This window comes from Aspergillus multicolor (assembly GCF_047715735.1).
Source record: "Aspergillus multicolor strain CBS 133.54 unplaced genomic scaffold BDW74scaffold_1, whole genome shotgun sequence".
NCBI classification, from domain to species: domain Eukaryota; kingdom Fungi; phylum Ascomycota; class Eurotiomycetes; order Eurotiales; family Aspergillaceae; genus Aspergillus; species Aspergillus multicolor.
This window is the reverse complement of record NW_027395952.1, coordinates 2,485,718-2,504,307: the sequence shown is the minus strand read 5'-3', so window position 1 is coordinate 2,504,307 and position 18,590 is coordinate 2,485,718. Positions and strand designations below refer to the sequence as shown.

The 18,590-nt window shown below is 44.4% G+C and overlaps 4 protein-coding genes across 4 annotated transcripts; 3 read left to right on the top strand and 1 right to left on the bottom strand.

The window, feature by feature from the left end:
* Positions 1 to 985: 985 nt before the first annotated feature.
* On the bottom strand, positions 986 to 2,855 carry BDW74DRAFT_172879 (uncharacterized protein; the record flags this gene model as incomplete). The annotated part of the gene is made up of 8 exons (XM_073727685.1): positions 986 to 1,296; positions 1,350 to 1,461; positions 1,519 to 1,593; positions 1,665 to 1,772; positions 1,830 to 1,984; positions 2,044 to 2,398; positions 2,455 to 2,543; positions 2,594 to 2,855. 8 exons carry the CDS (start codon positions 2,853 to 2,855, stop codon positions 986 to 988), a joined length of 1,467 nt encoding a protein of 488 aa, XP_073590141.1.
* Positions 2,856 to 3,418: 563 nt separating this feature from the next.
* Positions 3,419 to 6,910, top strand: BDW74DRAFT_184768 (uncharacterized protein). The gene is made up of 4 exons (XM_073730890.1): positions 3,419 to 4,121; positions 4,173 to 4,953; positions 5,001 to 5,066; positions 5,117 to 6,910. Exons 1-4 carry the CDS (start codon positions 3,628 to 3,630, stop codon positions 6,809 to 6,811), a joined length of 3,036 nt encoding a protein of 1,011 aa, XP_073590140.1. The 5' UTR covers positions 3,419 to 3,627; the 3' UTR covers positions 6,812 to 6,910.
* A 408-nt stretch (positions 6,911 to 7,318) lies between these two features.
* On the top strand, positions 7,319 to 9,550 carry BDW74DRAFT_8124 (uncharacterized protein). The gene has a single exon (XM_073733813.1). The coding sequence runs from the start codon at positions 7,461 to 7,463 to the stop codon at positions 9,438 to 9,440; it is 1,980 nt and encodes a 659-aa protein (XP_073590139.1). The 5' UTR covers positions 7,319 to 7,460; the 3' UTR covers positions 9,441 to 9,550.
* Positions 9,551 to 11,419: 1,869 nt separating this feature from the next.
* On the top strand, positions 11,420 to 12,280 carry BDW74DRAFT_8116 (uncharacterized protein). The gene has a single exon (XM_073733809.1). It carries the CDS (start codon positions 11,632 to 11,634, stop codon positions 12,139 to 12,141), a length of 510 nt encoding a protein of 169 aa, XP_073590138.1. The 5' UTR covers positions 11,420 to 11,631; the 3' UTR covers positions 12,142 to 12,280.
* The last annotated feature ends 6,310 nt before the right edge of the window (positions 12,281 to 18,590 follow it).

Genomic DNA, 18,590 nt, shown 5'->3' with positions numbered 1-18,590 from the left:
CTATTCCCTTACATATATATACATTGCTCTTCGAGCCGAGTCGAGTAGGAAGCACCGCACCGGGGCCCGGTCTCAACTCTCGAAGCTTGGAGGGCATCAAGCTTGAGCCGCGTTCAGGTCAAGCATACCCACAAACAGTACGGAGTACCATAGCCCTGGGATTCCGTCGATTACCCCGTCGCCAACGAAGTCCAACGTCCTGGGTACCAACTCCACCACCGACACTACCAAGGCTTCTTCTTCTTCCTCCTTTCACCTATCCTTGCAGCTCTCATAAGCTTCTCTAAAGATACTTGCCTTTTCCTCGACTCGCTTTCCATGTTATTTGGTTTCACGGGGGGTTTGGGCAATCACAATGCAATCACGGTGCAATTGATGGGCAACACTTTTGTAACTTACACCTGGGGCAACCTTAACTCCTTACTCTTAAGCCACAATGGCTGAGCTTGGATTCCTTCTGAGCGTGCTGAGACAATTCTCCAGATTGTTCGAGTCGTTCTATTCGCGCGGGTTCATGGTGCAATCACGGTGCAATGCTTATGTACGGTAATGCACAGGCAAGCATCTCAAGCTCCCTCCCCAAACAACACAGCATCCCCAAGAATCTACAAATCCAAGTTTCGACAATATATTATCTGCAACTTCTTGCTCCTTGAGCCCGTCACCGAGATCCCTTCATATAACACGCACTATTACGTCGAAAGGGTTGATTTTTGAGACAGAGGACAATCACTAAACAGCAAAAAGAAGCAAAACTATGCTTAAAGTGAGCCATGCGAATCTTTGTCCTCGGGAATACTGGCCCTGCTTTTCTTGCAGCTGCGGAGGGCGAAGGGATGTCCATTGTATGTGGACTTCATAAAATCACTGTCGATGCTCGCTGACAATCATGAGGACATCCCAAGCTCCTGCGGTAACATTATGCTTCGTCGAGGTCGCCAAAGTATTCATTCCTCCGCCTGTCCGAGAGACAGACTAATAGCCCTCACAACCACCAAGACCTCTTCTTCTGCCCGCCCTCAGGTGGGTAAACGACAATACGATCCAAATCCGCCCCCTTATAATCGAACCCATTATGTAACCCACCAACCGTGATCGTGTTCTTTCCCTCCTTGAGCGGCAGCAAAAGCGGCGTGGACAGAATGATCCCCTTGTGCGTGTCCTTCTGGTAAAGGGTATGCACATTCTCCTCGTCACCGTTGACGATGACGCTGCTGATCCGACGGAGCTGCCAGGTGCCGTTGATGCGGTCTGGTTGCCCTTGGGGCTGGTCGCCGAAGCCCATGTCGTCGATGTCTAGGGAGACAAATGTCAGTATGTGCAGGGCATAAGGATCGGTCGGAACTTACTTTGGTGGTAGAAGGAGACCCATTGGTCGGCGCCTTGGCCGTCGACGGTGAAGGTAACTTTGCTGTCGTTGCCGTAAATTCCGGTTGCGATGCGGTTGCCGCTGGCGAATTTCTGATCATGGTCAGTTCAGGCATAATGAGCGAAAGGCAGCAGGAGGTAAAGACTTACGGCTTCCTGCAGATACGCGCCTCCGGAGAGTTCGGCGTGCTTGGAGATGTATGTCTTTCCCTTGACGGGTTTCCACTCGCCGGTTTTCCTGAAGAACCATCAGTACTCGGGAAGCTTTATCGACCGTAACCAAGAAGGACTTGCACGTTGAGATCATATATGTCATGCCAGACGACTTCAAGGCTACCATCGCGCTCATCAATTTCAATAGGGAGCCAGACGTTCCGACTCTCCCAAAGGCTATTCAGGTCCCACTAGGAATGGAACGTCAGACAAGATCGATAACGTGCCGGTGATGAAGGTGCGCAAACCTGATCAGCCATATACAAATACGTCGTCTTCTTGCTGCCACCGATCCTCCACGAGAATCCACTTTGGGTGCTGAATGTCCGAGTGTAAGCCGGGCTGACGAAAAATGGCTGCGACCAGGGTCCCTCAAGGTTATCCGCGCGGAGGGCGACGACATCTGTTCGCAAGACTCAGTCAACCTTATCGCACCACGGCCAGCAAGCAGAGACCACTCACTGTTCGGCCGGTAGCCCGTCTTGTGGCTCATGAGCGCAAAGTAGCTCTTCTCGGTCTGAATAATCGTTGGCGCCTCAAAGTCATACTTTGGGAACCGATAGGTGACCTCCTCAACAGCAGTGAGGTTCTCGTTAAACCGGCTGAGATAAACATCGCGGCCCTCAACACTGTCGCCATTGGAATAGAGCGCGTACGACTGGCCGGACTTGTAGTCAGTGAAGGCGCCAAAGTCTTGCGACCAATTTCCTAGTGGCGAAGTTGCCGATACAAACGTGTAGGGTCCAGCGATATTGGGTGAGGTGGCGAGGCCTTGCAGCAGCCAGGAGTAGCTGTCGTCGTCGGCGTGCCACCACATCTGGAAAGCTTATCAGCGATGACCTGAGGGAAGAGGTCGATGGTGGAGAGAGTTACGTGATATTCGCCCGTCTCCTCGCTATATATAACCTTGGGCCGCTGGATTCGGTTATGGTTGGAGACGTAAGTGTGGTTCTCAATGGGCGCTATGCTCGTCAGCCAACACGCTCTCCAGGGTAAACTTTCTGACACTTACTTAGGGCCAATCCATGAGAGGTCCAGGTTGCAAGGTCATCAGAACTGTAAACGGAGATTCCGCCTCCCTCGACCTGACCTTGGACCTTGTACTCGCCGAACCAGTAGAACTTGCCGGTTTCCTGGTCGACGCAAAGCCCTCCGGCATGGGCATTGAAGAGGTTTCCGTCGGTATCATACCAACGTGCACCAGGGACGATCCATTTCGCGTTTGCGCAGGCGGCGAGCGCAAGCAGTGCCGAAGCGAGCGTCCGGAATACCATTGTGTCGACTGTTCAGAAGACAGGCTCACTAGCAAGAGACGGTAGGGACGGTTATCCGAGAAGAAGCAGAGATCCCCTCGCCCAAGACTCTGGTCTTATACACGATGCCCATCTTGTCCCCAGAGGCTACGTTGCCACCTATTCAGACCTAGCCCATCCTTCGCCTGCGACAACAACATTGGCATTCGAGTCGGCAGAGTAATGTCCCGAGCAAACAGCACGATGTTTCTGTGTGTCGGTATAGAGGCCGGCGACATTCATCGGTTAATGATGCAATCCATCAGTAGCCGACGGCGCAATTGACCTTCCAAGACTGAACTGTACATGGCCAGCGCAGATCGTCGGCGTAAGCTCGACGCCGTCCGGTATATCTCCCCCAGATATCCGCTCAGTTACCCCGGTGCCAAGGAAGTCTACTGGGTACCAAGGATGCGGAATCCCATGGGGTAATCTATAACGAATCATGGAGGTCAACATAGGGCTTGGTCTGCGTCCGCTTTTAGCTAAGCGGAGGAACAAGTACCGCATGAGACATATGGTCACGGACAAAAGTGTCCGAATGCTGGGCATCTAATAATTTCCACGAATCAGTTGTGGAGTTACCCCGACTTGGCCAACTCATAGCCATTGGGCCGGTAGATCCTGGGGCAGGGTGTCGTGGAGATCTCGACGCTCAGCTATATCTTCGTTACGATATCCGAGGTCTCAGGACAACACGGACTTGTTGATGACGAGACGAGACCTACACTAAGTCTGCTCTTGGATATTCGCTATGAAAGGGATATCCAGTCTCTCGATTCTCCTTCTGTGTGGACTTACCAAGGCATTGCTAGACGAGCAGTTGGTGACGTTCGAGCCCTCTGAAGGAGCAATCGAGTTCGGCAATGGTCCAATCTTGCGGGATGCTAGCGACCCTGTCGGTGTTCAAATAGCGACAGACAGCTTGGCTTCTGATCTCGAAGAGGTCACTGGCGTTGAGCGTCGTGTGTTGGAGTGGTCTGCGGGTGGTGGCATTTCCGGCGAAGAAGGGTTCCCCCAGGAGTTCGTGATTATTGCCGCGACAGCGAATTCGTCATTGGCATCCAAGCTCGAAGAAGATGGTAAAATCACGATTCATGATATTCGTGGTCATTGGGAGACGTTCCAAACTGTCCTCGTTCAAGACCCTCTTCCTGGTATCGAGCATGCCTTGGTGATTGTGGGAAGTGACAAGCGAGGAACGATGTTCGGAGTTTTTACGCTCTCAGAGCAAATCGGGAAGTCGCCGTACGGCCCATCCTCTCCTGCCTTCTAGACAATCACACTCACCAAGTACAGACTCCATTTCTGGGCAGACGTCCCAGTAACGAAGCACGAAACCATCTACGCCCTCAACAAAACAACAACATCCGGCTCGCCCAGCGTCAAGTACCGCGGAATCTTCATCAATGACGAAGCGCCCGCCTTGACAGGATGGTGGCATAGAGCCGGAAATAGCACGGACTATACCTTCGACGCCGACTTTTACCGCCATGTCTTCGACCTCCTCATTCGCCTCAAAGCCAACTTCATGTGGCCTGCGATGTGGGGGTCGTGGATCCCCAAACCTGGCCGGTCGTTCTTCACGGATGATCCGCGGAACCAGCAGCTCGCCGATGACTGGGGCATTGTTGTTTCTACGAGCCATGCGGAGCCGATGCAGAGGTCCAGTAATGAGTGGAAGCTTGTATCTGACGAACTTGGTGGTGATTGGAACTGGGAGACGAACAAGGAGAATGTCGTTAGGTATATGGAAGAGGGTGTTAAGAGAGCTGGCGATAACGAGACGTATTTTACGATTGGCATGCGCGGGGAGAATGATTCGGCGCTTAAGGCTGAGGATCCAATTGCGGTGCTCAAGGATGTGTGGGCAACTCAGAGAGAACTTCTAGCGACATACCACGCCAATCGGACTGATGCTGTGCCCCAGGCTTGGACGGTGTACAAGGAAGTCATGACATATTACGCGGCTGGTCTTGTCCCGCCAGATGATGTGACGCTGATTTTTTCGGATGATAATTGGGGGAATGTGCAACGGTTACCAACTGAGGAAGAGCGCGAGAGGTCTGGCGGTATCGGTGTACGTCTTCCACTCGATCAGCCTGTTGATGATGCTAATGCTGCCAGTTATACTATCACTTTGACTACGTGGGTCGCCCCAAGAGTTGGAAATGGCAGAACAACAATAACCTAGTAGGGCATATCGATCTGACCAAACGGGCAGCACTGACAAATGCCCACAGCCCAAAGTCTACAAAGAGCTATTCCAAGCACACGAGCGCGGTGCTGACAGAATCTGGGCCATAAACGTCGGCGACATTAAGCCCATGGAAGTCCCCATGTCGCTCGCCTTCGACTTGGCCTGGAATGCGTCTCGGTTTGACTTTGAGAGCATCCCTTTCTACCTCGAGGCACTGGCAGCTCGTGACTTTGGTGCCGAATATGCGGAACAAATCGCATTGGCGTTGTTAGAGTACAGTCATCTCGCTGGCTTGCGCAAGTACGAAATGCTAGAGCCCACGACATACTCCATCCTCAATTTCCGCGAAGCCGAGCGCGTTCTAAAAGACTGGAAAATCCTTGCGGAGACAGTTCAAGACATTCACGAGAGCCTACCTGAAGAGCGACGCGATGCCTTGTACCATATTCTCACATATCCCGCCCAAGCCGGTTACAACTACTACCAGACGCTCCTCGGTCAAGGCCGAAACCGGCAATTCAGCTTCGAACGACGAAACTCTGCGAACATGGTCGCTCAAGATGTGCTCAACTACTTTGAGGACGACTACGACCTGACACAGGAATACAATTCCATCGCCGGTGGCAAATGGGAGGGCATGATGTCGACTCCGAAATTCGACATGGGAATCGCAGATTGGAGACCTTCGTCGCGAGATGTCCTTGCAAATCTGTCATACGTACAGCTGAGACAGGACTTCGACTACGCATTTGGAAACCTGGGGATCTTTGTGGAGGAGTCTATGAGCGCATACTATCAGGCTCGTGTTTGCGCGTCCATCAACCCTTCGCTGCCGACAGGTGAAGGCTTCTCTCCTGTTCTACCAACTATGGACCCGTACGGCCCAGATACAAGGATCATTGAGCTCTTCCATCGCGGCGACCATCGCAAACCTCTCGACTGGTCGGTTTCCATACCGGAGCCATGGATTCACGTATCGAAGACCAATGGGACACTCACAAAAGATCACCCGCAGCAGAGGCTCGAAGTCTCGATTGACTGGTCTTCAATCCCGGAAAACTTCACGGAGACCGTGCAGTTACGCGTGGAATGGGATCCAGCACCGACGTACTTCGACCTGATACACATCCCCATCCGGAACATCCGCGTACCAGATGCATTCGTCGGCTTCCCTGAATCCGGCGGATTCATATCAATCGAAGGACAACACTTCCAGCGCTCGTCGTCCGACAATAACACCGATGTTGCTTTCAAACATATTCCACACCTCGGCTCCCGCAGCCGCTCTGGTTCAATTGCTCTCCGCCCATACCAAGCCGCCCGTCAAACCACCGAGGCCGCCAAAACCGCCTTCGTTGAGTACTCTATCTACCTCTTTAACACGACAGAAGCTTTCAATGCGACCGTCTACATCAACGGCGCTCTCGACACGGATCCTGATCTGCCAATGCAGTACTCTCTGACCGTCGATAATCAACCTGCGAACTTTACGCGTGTTCTGGGAGAGCCAGACGAACCGGGTGACACGCCGCCTGGCTGGAGCGCGGAAGTGGCAGATGGCATTTGGAAGAGAGATGTGCTTATCGATGGGCTGGAGAAGGGGCAACATACGTTGAGATGGAGTGTGAATTCGCCGGAGGTGTATCTGGAGAAGATTGTGCTCAGTCTGGAGGGGCAGTTGTATAGTTATCTTGGGGCGCCGGAGACGAGGCTTGTTGGGGGCGATGAGGGGGTGTAGTGATGGCTTTGTCCTTATGGTACATGCCATGCCGTTGAAGGAGCGGGACGATGTATTGAAGTGATGTATCCCAAAGAACTCATTACTTCTTGTTCTTATCCTCTTTGCTTGGCCTCAGCTTGCCCCTGGAAGGGTGGGGCAACGTGAAATAGGGCAACGGGGGTCACGGGCTCTTCCTCAGTCATCACTACCAGATCATGGTAACCAGAATCAGACCCTGGATGCAGGGCAGCTCACCGAAACGGTTAAACTCTGTGTACCTCGGGCGATCAAACACCGAAACACAGTGCTCGCGGAGATACTTCGCTCAGCTGCCAATAAGTGGCTGCATATGGAATTCAACCCGCCCCGCATTCCACCAATAATCGCAGGCCGGGAAATCAGGGCAAACAAAATGACGTGCAGATTATAGATTGCTCAGGGATCGGCTAATGTGGACTGCAGCATCCCCAGAGCCCTCCGGAGTCTACCCCGCCTGTTGTTTAGATTGGGCTCATCTCCGGGGTAGAGCGATGGTGCGACCTCGGCTTAATGCTGCAAGGAACCGACGGTTTTCCGTTCGTCCATTGGGCTTTATATAGCGACAATATATTCCAAAATATTCTGATCAGGTAGAGGCAACAGGAACACGTTGAGGCCTCAACTCGCGATGTTCGCACCCACACTCAGGAAGACTCTGCTCTTCCTCGGCCTCGCGACCTCTTCTACCGCAGCTCTCACAACAACCACCAACACAACCCATATCAAGATCTCAAACACCCGCCTCTCCATCGCCGTCTCCCGCTCAAACGGCCATGTCGTCGACGCAAACCTCGACGGGCAGGACCTCCTCGGTCCCCTCAGCGGCAGCTCCGGACAAGGACCCTACCTCGACTGCTCCTGCACACCCGACGGATTCTGGACACCAGGCGCAGAGCCCACGATCGTTAACGGCACAGACTCAACAGGAACGCCCTACGTCGGAATCATCATGGATGATACCTACGAATCCACGAACCAGACACTAGCACAGTACCTCTTCCTCCGCGGCGAGGAAACAGGCCTACACGCCTTCAGCCGCGTGACGTATTACAACGACGCCGTGTACTTCAACCGCGGCCTCGGTGAGCTGCGCACGCTCTTCCGCCCGAATACAAATCTCTGGACACACTTCTCCGGCAGCGAGGGGAATTACGGGCCTATGCCGCTCTCGTCCACGTCGAAACTCACGGTGCAAGACGCAACGACTTACCTCGGCGATACGCCGTCCGACCCGTATGTGAGTGAGTACTCCGACTACTTCACGAAATACACGCTGTCCGAGAGCTGGCGCGACCACGATACACACGGGCACTACTCCGACGGCTCGACGAGCGGCGACGGGAATACATACGGCGCTTGGCTGGTGCATAACACGCGCGAGACGTACTACGGCGGACCCATTCACGCTGACCTTGTCGTCGACGGGATCGTTTACAATTACATTGTCTCGGGCCATTTCGGTGCTCCGACGCCGAATCTGACGCACGGTTTTGACCGCACGTTCGGGCCGCAGTATTACCATTTCAACAGCGGTGGTCCGGAGACGAGTCTGGACGAGTTGAGGGCGGATGCAGCGCAGTACGCGGATCCGACGTGGAACGCCGAGTTCTATGATAGCATCGCGAAGCATGTCCCCAATTACGTGCCGACATCTGGAAGAACAACATTCAAGGGCAAAGTGAATCTGCCGAAAGGCGCGAAGAACCCGATCATCGTGCTCTCAGAGAACGGGCAGGATTTCCAGCTGAATGTCTTCGAGAAAGATTCGAAGCAGTACTGGGCTGAAATCGACAAGTCGGGATCATTCTCCATTCCGCGCGTTGTGCAGGGGACGTATCGCGTAACCTTCTACGCCGACGAAATCTTCGGCTGGTTCATCAAGGACGACGTCAAGGTCTCCGGCTCGAAATCGCAATCCTTCACCTGGAAAGAAGAGTCCGCCGGCCGCGAACTCTGGCGCATCGGTGTGCCCGATAAATCCGCCGGCGAGTACCTGCACGGTTATGCACCCGATACCTCGAAACCGCTGCAGCCCGAGCAATACCGCATCTACTGGGGCAAGTACGACTACGAGTCTGACTTTCCGGAGGGCGTATCATACCACGTCGGCAAATCCGATCCCGCAACGGACCTGAACTACATCCACTGGTCGTTCTTTCCCGCTCAGGGAAACCACCTGCGCAACGAGTCGTACTACGAGAACGTCAACAACTGGACGATAACCTTCGATCTGTCACAGTCGCAGCTCCGGAATACGAAAACCGCAACATTCACCGTCCAACTCGCCGGCACGCGGAATGCAAACGGGAACTCGAAGTGGAACCCTGACCCTGCGGATTACAATAATCTCCCATGGACGGTGAACGTTAATGGCGTTTACGAGGATACATGGGACATCCCGTACTGGCGGAGCGGATCGTGTGGGGTGCGCAGTGCCGTGCAGTGCCAGAACACGGAACATAAGTTTGTGTTTGATGCGGGGAAGCTCAAGAAGGGACGCAATGAGTTTGTGCTCTCGCTGCCGTTTAATGCGACGAGTGTTGAGACAGCCCTCTTGCCGGATTCGTTGTATGTGCAGTATGATGCGTTGAGGTTGGAGGTTAAGTGAGGGTGTAGCCTGTTGGTGGTGGATAGGTAGGGTAGTTTGGGATAGGATTGGATAATTAACTATGTTTGTGCATTTTTGGTTGTTCGTGTCGGTGTAAAGCTGCGATTTTGGGATCCTAGGATTTTTTCTGGAACTGGTATAGATTTCTGCCTTGTCGCTGCCTGACAAGGCGATCCTCGAATCTCAACGAGGCTCTCGTATGATTAACCATGTCTTGATAGACCACGCATAACAGATAATGGAACCTCCCCTTCGTTCATGACTACGTCCATCAGAGATGCAAAATGCTGGTTTGGGCGCGGGGATCCTCGCGTCTTTTTGTGTTTCCACTGCATCGTGAAGAATCTTGGAGTACGAATCAAACTGTGATGGTCAGATGTATATATTGGGGCCCTTTTGACACGAAGCAGGCTGCGATACACACGGGAATAACGAGGTAGTGGACTATCTACATATTCGAGCCTAGTATCCAAACCGGCTTCCAAGATTGATGAATAGAGCCTTTCACGTCTAAACGCTGCAGACCACTTCGACTATCGTCGAGAGTAAGTAGAAAGGTCAAACTTCAGTGTTTGTCTAAACTTGACTAAATGATTGATGAGTGTTCCTGGGTTTGGCGTCGAGTATCCAATTCTCGCAACTACCTAGTCTTACTCTTGCTGCTTTGGTATTTCTTGAAACGTACGTTTAGTTTCGATTTTCTTGAGACCTCGAAAAGGGTTCTTGATGTGATTAGGTTAATTTTCGAGCAGATCATAATCAAACTGACTTGGGAGGGGAGCCAGACGTGGTATCTCTGGAGAATTAAACATTAAACCAGGTCATTCTTTTTGGAAAATTAAAAGAAAGAAACATATCCAATGGTTAGATGACACATGGCGTACAGAATAGAGTTGGTGAGTTACACGCCTATGCTGACGAGCCACGACAAAGAAATCAACTAACAATGATTTACGCTCCTATCCTCATCCGGGATTGTCTACGCGTCAAGGTTGAAATCTGTATTTACCAGACATGACGCGTTTTGCTGGTTATCGAGAAGACTACCAATGACAGTTCCCAATTCGACATTGACTGTTGGATAATAACGGAGTGGACCCCTGTGAGCCCGGCGGCCCGCTATCTCCGGGCTCCGGCTGTCGAAGGCTGCCAGGCAACTCTGCCCCGAGCGCTGGCACTGAACCTGGGGCTAGGCTTTGTTATCGGCGCAGCCGCGAAAGTACCGCAGCGCCGCAGCCAACCTGCATCGATGGTGACGCACGAAAAAGGGGCGCGCGGTGCGCCCGGGCGTTGGCCGGGCGAATTGCGCTAGGTGAGATGGCCTTCGAATTCGCGATTAATCCTTCCCCAGAGATTGTGAATGATTATCATTTATCACTGAAAAGCGTACCTGACATCAAAGTTGGACTTAGGCAAGCTCAGACGCGCACTATGCCCAGCAGAGAGCACCGAGAGAGCTGGTCGGCTGAAGAAAATGAACGACTATTGCGACTCAAGAAGTTTCATTGCCAATTAAGTTGGCGCGACTTTCACAAGGTGATGTGAACCCGCAACCTGTCTCATTTGCCTGGCTCGTTCTATTCCGCGACCGAAGAAGTGTTGTTGTGCGGTTGTTGAGCTAACACCCCCCGCAGCTGGACCTCTTCCCTGATCGCACTACACAGGCCGTGCAGAAACAATACAGCCGGCTGAAAAATGGTCGGCCGCGAACATTACCAGCTGGAGGGCACAGAGTGAGAAGACGAGAGAGGTCCACAAGAGCCGTGTTCCATTTCGAGCCTCGACGCTTCAGTCGAGGGCCAACGCCTGGGCGAAGGCGCTCTGATCGATTTCAGCCCAGGAGAGCTGGCATGTATACGGAGAAGTCGCTGGACGATTTGGATCGTATTGACGAGGATAGCGAGTCGACCGATGAGGAGACCACTGATGATTCGAGTGGGTCTGATGATGATGAGACGGTGGTATGTTGAGCTGCCGTCTAGACGACTTGGACTGTTGTTTCGCGGGGATGCTTCAGGTCGCTGACTGGTTCTTATCCACTGTCTAGACGTCCCAGCAGCTAGCAAGCTCGACGGGAAAAGGCCCCTGGGAGCTTGATGCTGCGTCTCCATCGCCGCTGAAAAGGCATGCCATCGCACCCCCTAATACCTCACCACGAGCGAATAAACGCGCCGCCGTTGATCGCGATAGGATGGGGAATAGTCCCGTCGTCGGGACCGCTCCGTCTCGGAGAGCGGAAGGGCCGAATGCGACTCCGCTGTCAACGCAGTTACGACCGATACCCAGGCCAGCGGGACCTGCACCTGAGGACATGCCGAGCCCAAACTATCAGAAAGCAACGAAGACCGTGCCACTAAAGCCACCCGGCAGATCACCACCAAGGAGCTCACTCGGAGACGACTTCCAACTAGAAGTGAACATGTATGTGTTAGGGCACGTGCAGAAAGTCAAGCGATTGGAGGAGAGATTGCAGCGAGCGCTGAAAAAGAACGCAGAGCTGCAGAATCAGCTCGGTGCCGTTGAAACTCAGAGAGACGAGCGATTTGACGCTCTGGCTCGGCGGGTGGACGAACTGACAAAGGAGAAGACGATGATGGAGGAGAAGGCGAAGAAGGTGGAGGCCTTTGTTGAGGCCGTCAAGCAGTTGGATACTACCGGAGTGCTGGGTGCTATGATGACGCAGACTTCAGCTCAGGGGTAGACAACCCTTTGTCGCTGATTCTGGTTGACTTGGCATGGTTGTGCATGACAGAAGTCCATGAATCTGGCGGGTGTAAAAGTAACAGTTGACCGAGAATCTGGGATTGGTATCATGTAAAGACGGGTCAGATGCTCTGGAAGAATTGTTGCATTTGATATTGAGACGGGCCGGTTAGGCGGCGTTGCGTAATGACCTGATACGTACAACAGGAGGCCACGAGCAAGAGGGGAGCTGCATGATCTTCGAACCACTTTGGTGTAACCATTGGCTGCGGAGATCAAATCGGACAAGATCGTGGAATTGCTGGAAGTTGATGGAATGCTGAAGGTAATTGGGAGTCACTGAAGCAACACCTAAATAGGAATACACGGCGCATTGGGCTTGGTTTGGATAAGCAATGTGTTCGCCATGACAGGGACAAGAACAAACAAAACATTTAATATTGGACTCATTGAAAGGGAATGGGAACACAGATGCCGAGAAGTCACATGACTGAACAGGGGCCAGAAGGCGCGACCCCCGACTGTGGATCTTTTCTCTTCCTGCCTGCCCACCTACGGAGGCCTATACGGACACTCAGGAAAAAACTCTCAATTTTGTAATTACAGTATACCGCTTTATTAACTGCTTTTTTTATCCCTAAAAAAGATTTCTTTCCCTTACTAAGTAAGTTATTTTTTTATTTTTTAAAGGTTTTATAATAGGTTAACCTTTAATTAATCTTAAGTTATATAAATAAAAGATCATAAATCTTTACTTAACTAGTTTTTATACTAAGATTATTGCTTTATATATTAGCCATAAGTATTACATTTAAGTTATTAATTATATAATTAAGGCATGTTTTAAAAGCTAGGGTATTAAATAATATATTTTTTAGGTATTAAACTAAATTTTTATGCTTATATTAAAGTCTTAATATACCAGGTTAGCCTTAAAAATATTAATATATTAAAAATTTTTAATTTAAAGACCTTTAAGTTTTTGCCTGTATATTAAATATATTTATTTAAAGCTTAGGTTACTTTATAAAATATTATTAATTAATTTAATTTAAGACCAGGAATAAGTATAAGGCCCATGACATTGTACATAGCCCTTCCACAAGAACTTAAGAGATATCCGCGGAGGATCTTCCGCGGATAGGCTAAGTTAATACCCGTGCTAACTTAGTATATATAAAGGATACTTATCCTCTGTAAGGGGAGAGTTTTAATTTTTAATATTAATTTTATAATAAAGCTAGTTTCTAAAGAAAGGCTTTTAAACCTATTTATTTTTATTCTTTTAGGTATATTATACCCTTTTATATTATTTATAAACCCCTTTTAAGGCCAAGGACTTTATAATTTTAATACTTATTAATATATTTAGTTTATAAGGGGTAATTTACACCTATACCGCAAACCTGGTTAACTTCGCGGTAACTAAAAATAATCTCTTATAAGACTATCCAGGGAGCACCTGTTTACCCCTTATAAGAAGGTTTATTTATAGCTATTCGCGAAGGCTTGATAAAATCTAACTTTAAAATTATTATATTTTTATATAAGGGGGAGTTATTTTTCTTATAGCTGCTTAAGAAACTATTTTTAAAAGAACTTTGCAAGCAAGCAAGGTTATAAAAAAAGAAACTAAAATAAGTAAAGCTAATTTAATAGCTTTATAAAAAACATATTATAAATAAGACTACTTGCAGGCATATATAAGAAGGGTTAGACTCTTTTTTTATACCTTTAGAAAAGAGAATTCTTATTTTATAATTACCTAGTAAAAAGGATTAGTATAGCACTAAAAGCTATATAAATTATTATATATTTATAAAAAGAGTTTAGGCCTTTAAAAAAATAAATAATTTCTTATAAAAAAAGGTCTTAAACTTTGTAATACTTTATTTTAATTTAATACTACAAGGTTTATAAAGTATAAAGTTTAAAATATTAAAAAACCTAATATAAATAAACCTTCACGAGTTTCTTCTTAAATAGTTAAGAAATCCTGCGGATAAGTTATATACTGCATGAAGTAAGACTTTATATATAAAACTAGCTAAGAATAAATTAAACTATATATACCTATAATATTAAAAAAAATAGTAATTAAAGCTAGGAAAACAAGGAAATTAAATTAATACTATTTTTTTTATAAATCTTTTTTAAATTATACTTACCTGTAATAAAGTAAAAGGTCCGCGAATAGCTATACTTCCTAAAGATACTTGCGGAATTAGTATCCCTTGTTACCAAGCTTTAACCAAGCCTTTCTTTTATATTATAAGATTAAACTAGTACTAATTTAAAACCTGTAAATATAAATTTTAAACTAAATAACTCTTTGCAGAGTAAGAATAAGGGATCCTTGCGGAAAATAAATAAATATAAGGTTAAAAGGCCTGCTTTTATAAAAAAAAAAAGAAGTAGGAGCCTTAGTATTATTATTATAAAAAAATTAAATATATTAAACTAGATTATTTATATCTTAAAAAAAAAATAAAGAATAAAAAATAATATAAGAACCTTATAATAATAATTATAGTTACTAGTAAATAATCTTAGCTAAAAATAAATTAGGTTTTTATAAGGTAAATATTCTTACCTATAAAGATTATCTTACCTAGCAGGGTAATTATAAATTATAAGGTGCTTATAAATTATAAAAGTAAAGTAAATATAGTTCCTTTTTTTTTATAAAGCAGGCAGGATAGAAGATCTTGTTATATTAAATATTCACACGTGCTATTAATAAAGGGCAAGTGCGGAATAAGGGTATTATAAAGGTAAATATAAACCTTTAAGACTTGCACGGGAACTAAAAGAAGTTTAGGGTACTTATAGTAATTTCCCTGGACATAAAATAAATAATACTGGGAATACCATGGTTAAAGATTTATAACCCGCGGACTATCTAGGCTTTAAAGGAATTAACCTTTATAAAGCAAGACTATTAGGTTAAAGGGGTATCCGCGGAAGAGTTTATAAAAAAAGTTTATAAGAACTAGTTATAATCCTTCTAGATTAGTATAATAAAAATTAAATAGATTATATTAGGTAATAAGCTGCTGGATTAGTGCAGGGATCTTATAATTATTTTTTTAAAAAAAAATCCTAATAACTTCCACCTTATTATAAAGGGGTTAATCTTAAAATTAAGATTAAGAAAGGTAAGGAGCTATTATTTAGGCCCTTCTATTATTATTCTTTGCAGGAGACTGCAGTTATTTATAAGTATATATAAACTATATTTATAAAGGGATAAATTTATTTATCTAAATCTTTAGCTAGGGTACTGCTATTATATATACCTAAGAAAAATAGCAAAGTTTATGTATATATAAATTTTCACAGGCTAAATACTATATTTATAAAAAATTATTATCCACTTCCTCTTATTAATAAGATAATCGCGAGATTAAGTAGCGCGAGGATTTATACATAATTAAATTTTTAGGATGCCTATAATTAGATTTAAATTATAAAAGGGGATAAGTAAAAAATAGCCTTTTATATAAAGTATAGGTTATTTAAGTACTTAATAATATTATTTAGGCTTATAAACACCCCTATAATATTTTAAGGGTTTATAAACTAGGTCTTTTAAGATTTGCTGGATATTATAATAATTATATATATTAATAATATTATTATATTCTTGCAAGACATAAATAGTTATAAAAAGCATGTCCGCGAGGTGCTTAAAAGGCTTCACGGGGCAGGGTTATATTATAAGTAAAATAAATATAGCTTTACTACACAAAGAATTAACTTTTTAAGATATATTATTATACCTAACAAAGTTAAAATAAAGAAATTATAAGTGGCTATAATTTAGAAGTAGCCCATGCTAGAGATAATATATAATATTTTTATATTTTTTAAGTTTACTAATTAGTACTGCAGGTTTATTTATGCCTATATAATAGTAATAATAGTTTTTATAAATCTTTTTAAAAAGCCTAAGAACAGTCCCGCGAGGATAACTAAGAATAAGGGGTTAATAATAACCCCGGCAGCTTATAAGGTAGTAAACTTTTTTAAGGAGAAGTTTAGGGAGATAGTAAGATTAAATTATTTTATAAAAAAGTTACTTATGCGGGTAAAAATAAATACCTTAGGAGGTGGTCTTTACGGAATATTAACTTAGTTATATTTAAATAAGATATAGAAGCCAGTGGCTTTTTTCTCGCGGAAATTTATTATATTAAAGTATAACTATATAACAGGAGAGCAAGAGCTCCTGGCTATTATAAAGTTCTTTTATAAGTAAAGGCACTATTTTTAAAGTGTGTTATAAGAGGTTAAGGTAATTATAAACCACAGGGCACTGGCTATGTTTTAGTTATTAATAAAAATGCTCTTGCAGATATAGATTTATTAGTTTTAGTTTTTGGCTAGGTTCTGGTTTTAAATTACTTATTATACAGGGAAATTAAACCCTGCAGATGGACCTTTATAAAGAATTAACTATATATAAAATAGTTAATATAAAAAAGACTAAGAGGGTTATATAAAGTAAGTAAAATAAAAGCTACTTTAATAATTAGGTGTTATAAACGCGCCAGGTGCCTAAAAGGATATATTTTTAAGTATAATTATAAAAAGTACTATAGTATAGGCTTTATAAAAAAACCGGGGAAGGGACTAGTTTATAACTTATGTAAATAGGTTAGGTCCCTGGCAGCTTAGACAAGTATAACTTGTAGCTATAATTATTAATAATAATAATTTTTTATTAAAGATAAAGGTTTTTTACAAGGAGGTAAGAAGAATTTATAAAAAAAAAGGGGCTATTTAAGCTAGATTCCTTGTAAAGAATCCTAAAGAGTTTACTAGCTTTCTTAAAGCAGGACCCCTTAGTAAGGAAGGTCCTGGGTGTAATTTATAAATATAAATTATAGGGAAAGAACCCTAAGGTGCATAAAAGCACTCCGCGGCCATAAAGATAATAGCGCGTGTGGCAGGGCCTTTTATATAACCAGGAAAGGTTATATATTCTAGATTATTATTAGTTATAAATAGGAATTCTTGCAAAGTTGCATGATAACCTATTTACAGGGCACTTTGCGGAAAAAAGGACCTTAAAGCTAGTTAAGTAAAGGTTTTTTTAGCTAAAGATACATAACTTTATTAGGAAGTACTATAAGTTATGTGGCATTTACTAGGGTTTAAGGATAATTTATAGTAAGTAATAAGGCTTATTTTAGCCTTTGCTAGTACCCGCGGAGCCCTGGAAATAGATTAGTATGGATTTTATTATAAACCTGCCTGCGAGTATTAAAATAGAAGATTTTAATAGCTCGCGGGAGGTATATAATACTATTTTAGTGGTAGTAAATTAAATAAGCAAGATAGCTTACTTTATCCCTATAAAAAAGTTAATTAAGGGCCATGAACTAGCTTACCTGGTAATTTATAAGATATTCTGGTTACATGGCATGCCTGTAAATATTATAACAGACTATGGGAGTGTTTTTATAAAGGGGTTTTAGTTAGACTTTATATATTATATTTTAGTAAAGTATTTAATAAGTACTATATATTATTTATAAATAAATAGCTAAATAAAATACTTAAATAATATTTTAAAGTAGTTCTTGCAAGGATATATTAACTTTTTATAAAATAATTAGGTTAATTATCTGCCTCTTACAGAGTTTATATATAATAACTCGCGGCAGGCATTTATTTGTAATATACTATTTTACATGGTATATAAAATAAATCCCAGGGTTATTATACTAAACTTAGAACTAGGGGATAAGGTATTTTATAAGGTGTTTAACTAGATAAGATACCTTTAGGAGATTTATAAGGAGGCCAGGAAGGGTATTAAAGCTGCTTAAGCCTTGTAAATAAAGTATTATAATATAAAAAGGGTTATAAGAATTTTTTAGGTTAGTAACTATGTTTAGATTAGTAATATAAATTAATCGCGGATAAGGCTAAACTAAAAGTTAGATTAGCTCTGGTCTGGTCCGCGGAGGGTAGTAAAGTAAATAGGACAGAATACTATATAGCTTTATTAGCTAGTCTTTATATATATAATATATTTATATGTCCATGCTCCGCGAACATAAGGAAATAAAGGGAGTAAATACTTATAAGTATTATAAAACCAGGTTTATAAATAAAAATAAAAAAGAGTATTATATAAAGAATATTCTAGGTCCAGGTATTAAGAATCTTAAGTAGCTTTAAGTAAAGTAATTAGGATATAAAAAGGTTATAAAGGAGCTAGTTAGAAACTTAAAGCACTTATAGGTATATAAGAAGTATATAGTAAGAGAAAAGAAAAAACCTTGTTTAAAATAAAAAAAATAAAAATAAGGTAAAAATATTCTTCGCAAACCTAACTAACAGCATCCTCCCCTTCTAAATCAACGCTTAATTATTCTTTATAAAAATTGCTATTATACGCGTATGCCTTATGGGCACAGGAAATGGAGCCTATTA

What these genes read in the sequence shown, in the direction of transcription:
- BDW74DRAFT_184768 (XM_073730890.1), top strand. Translation starts at nt 3,628, where the DNA reads ATGAAAGGGATATCCAGTCTCTCGATTCTCCTTCTGTGTGGACTTACC. An exon ending in AGAGGTCTGGCGGTATCGGT is followed by an intron (nt 4,954 to 5,000) that starts GTACGTCTTCCA and finishes TAATGCTGCCAG; the next exon opens with TTATACTATCACTTTGACTA. An exon ending in GGCAGAACAACAATAACCTA is followed by an intron (nt 5,067 to 5,116) that starts GTAGGGCATATC and finishes AAATGCCCACAG; the next exon opens with CCCAAAGTCTACAAAGAGCT.
- BDW74DRAFT_8124 (XM_073733813.1), top strand. Translation starts at nt 7,461, where the DNA reads ATGTTCGCACCCACACTCAGGAAGACTCTGCTCTTCCTCGGCCTCGCG.
- BDW74DRAFT_8116 (XM_073733809.1), top strand. Translation starts at nt 11,632, where the DNA reads ATGGGGAATAGTCCCGTCGTCGGGACCGCTCCGTCTCGGAGAGCGGAA.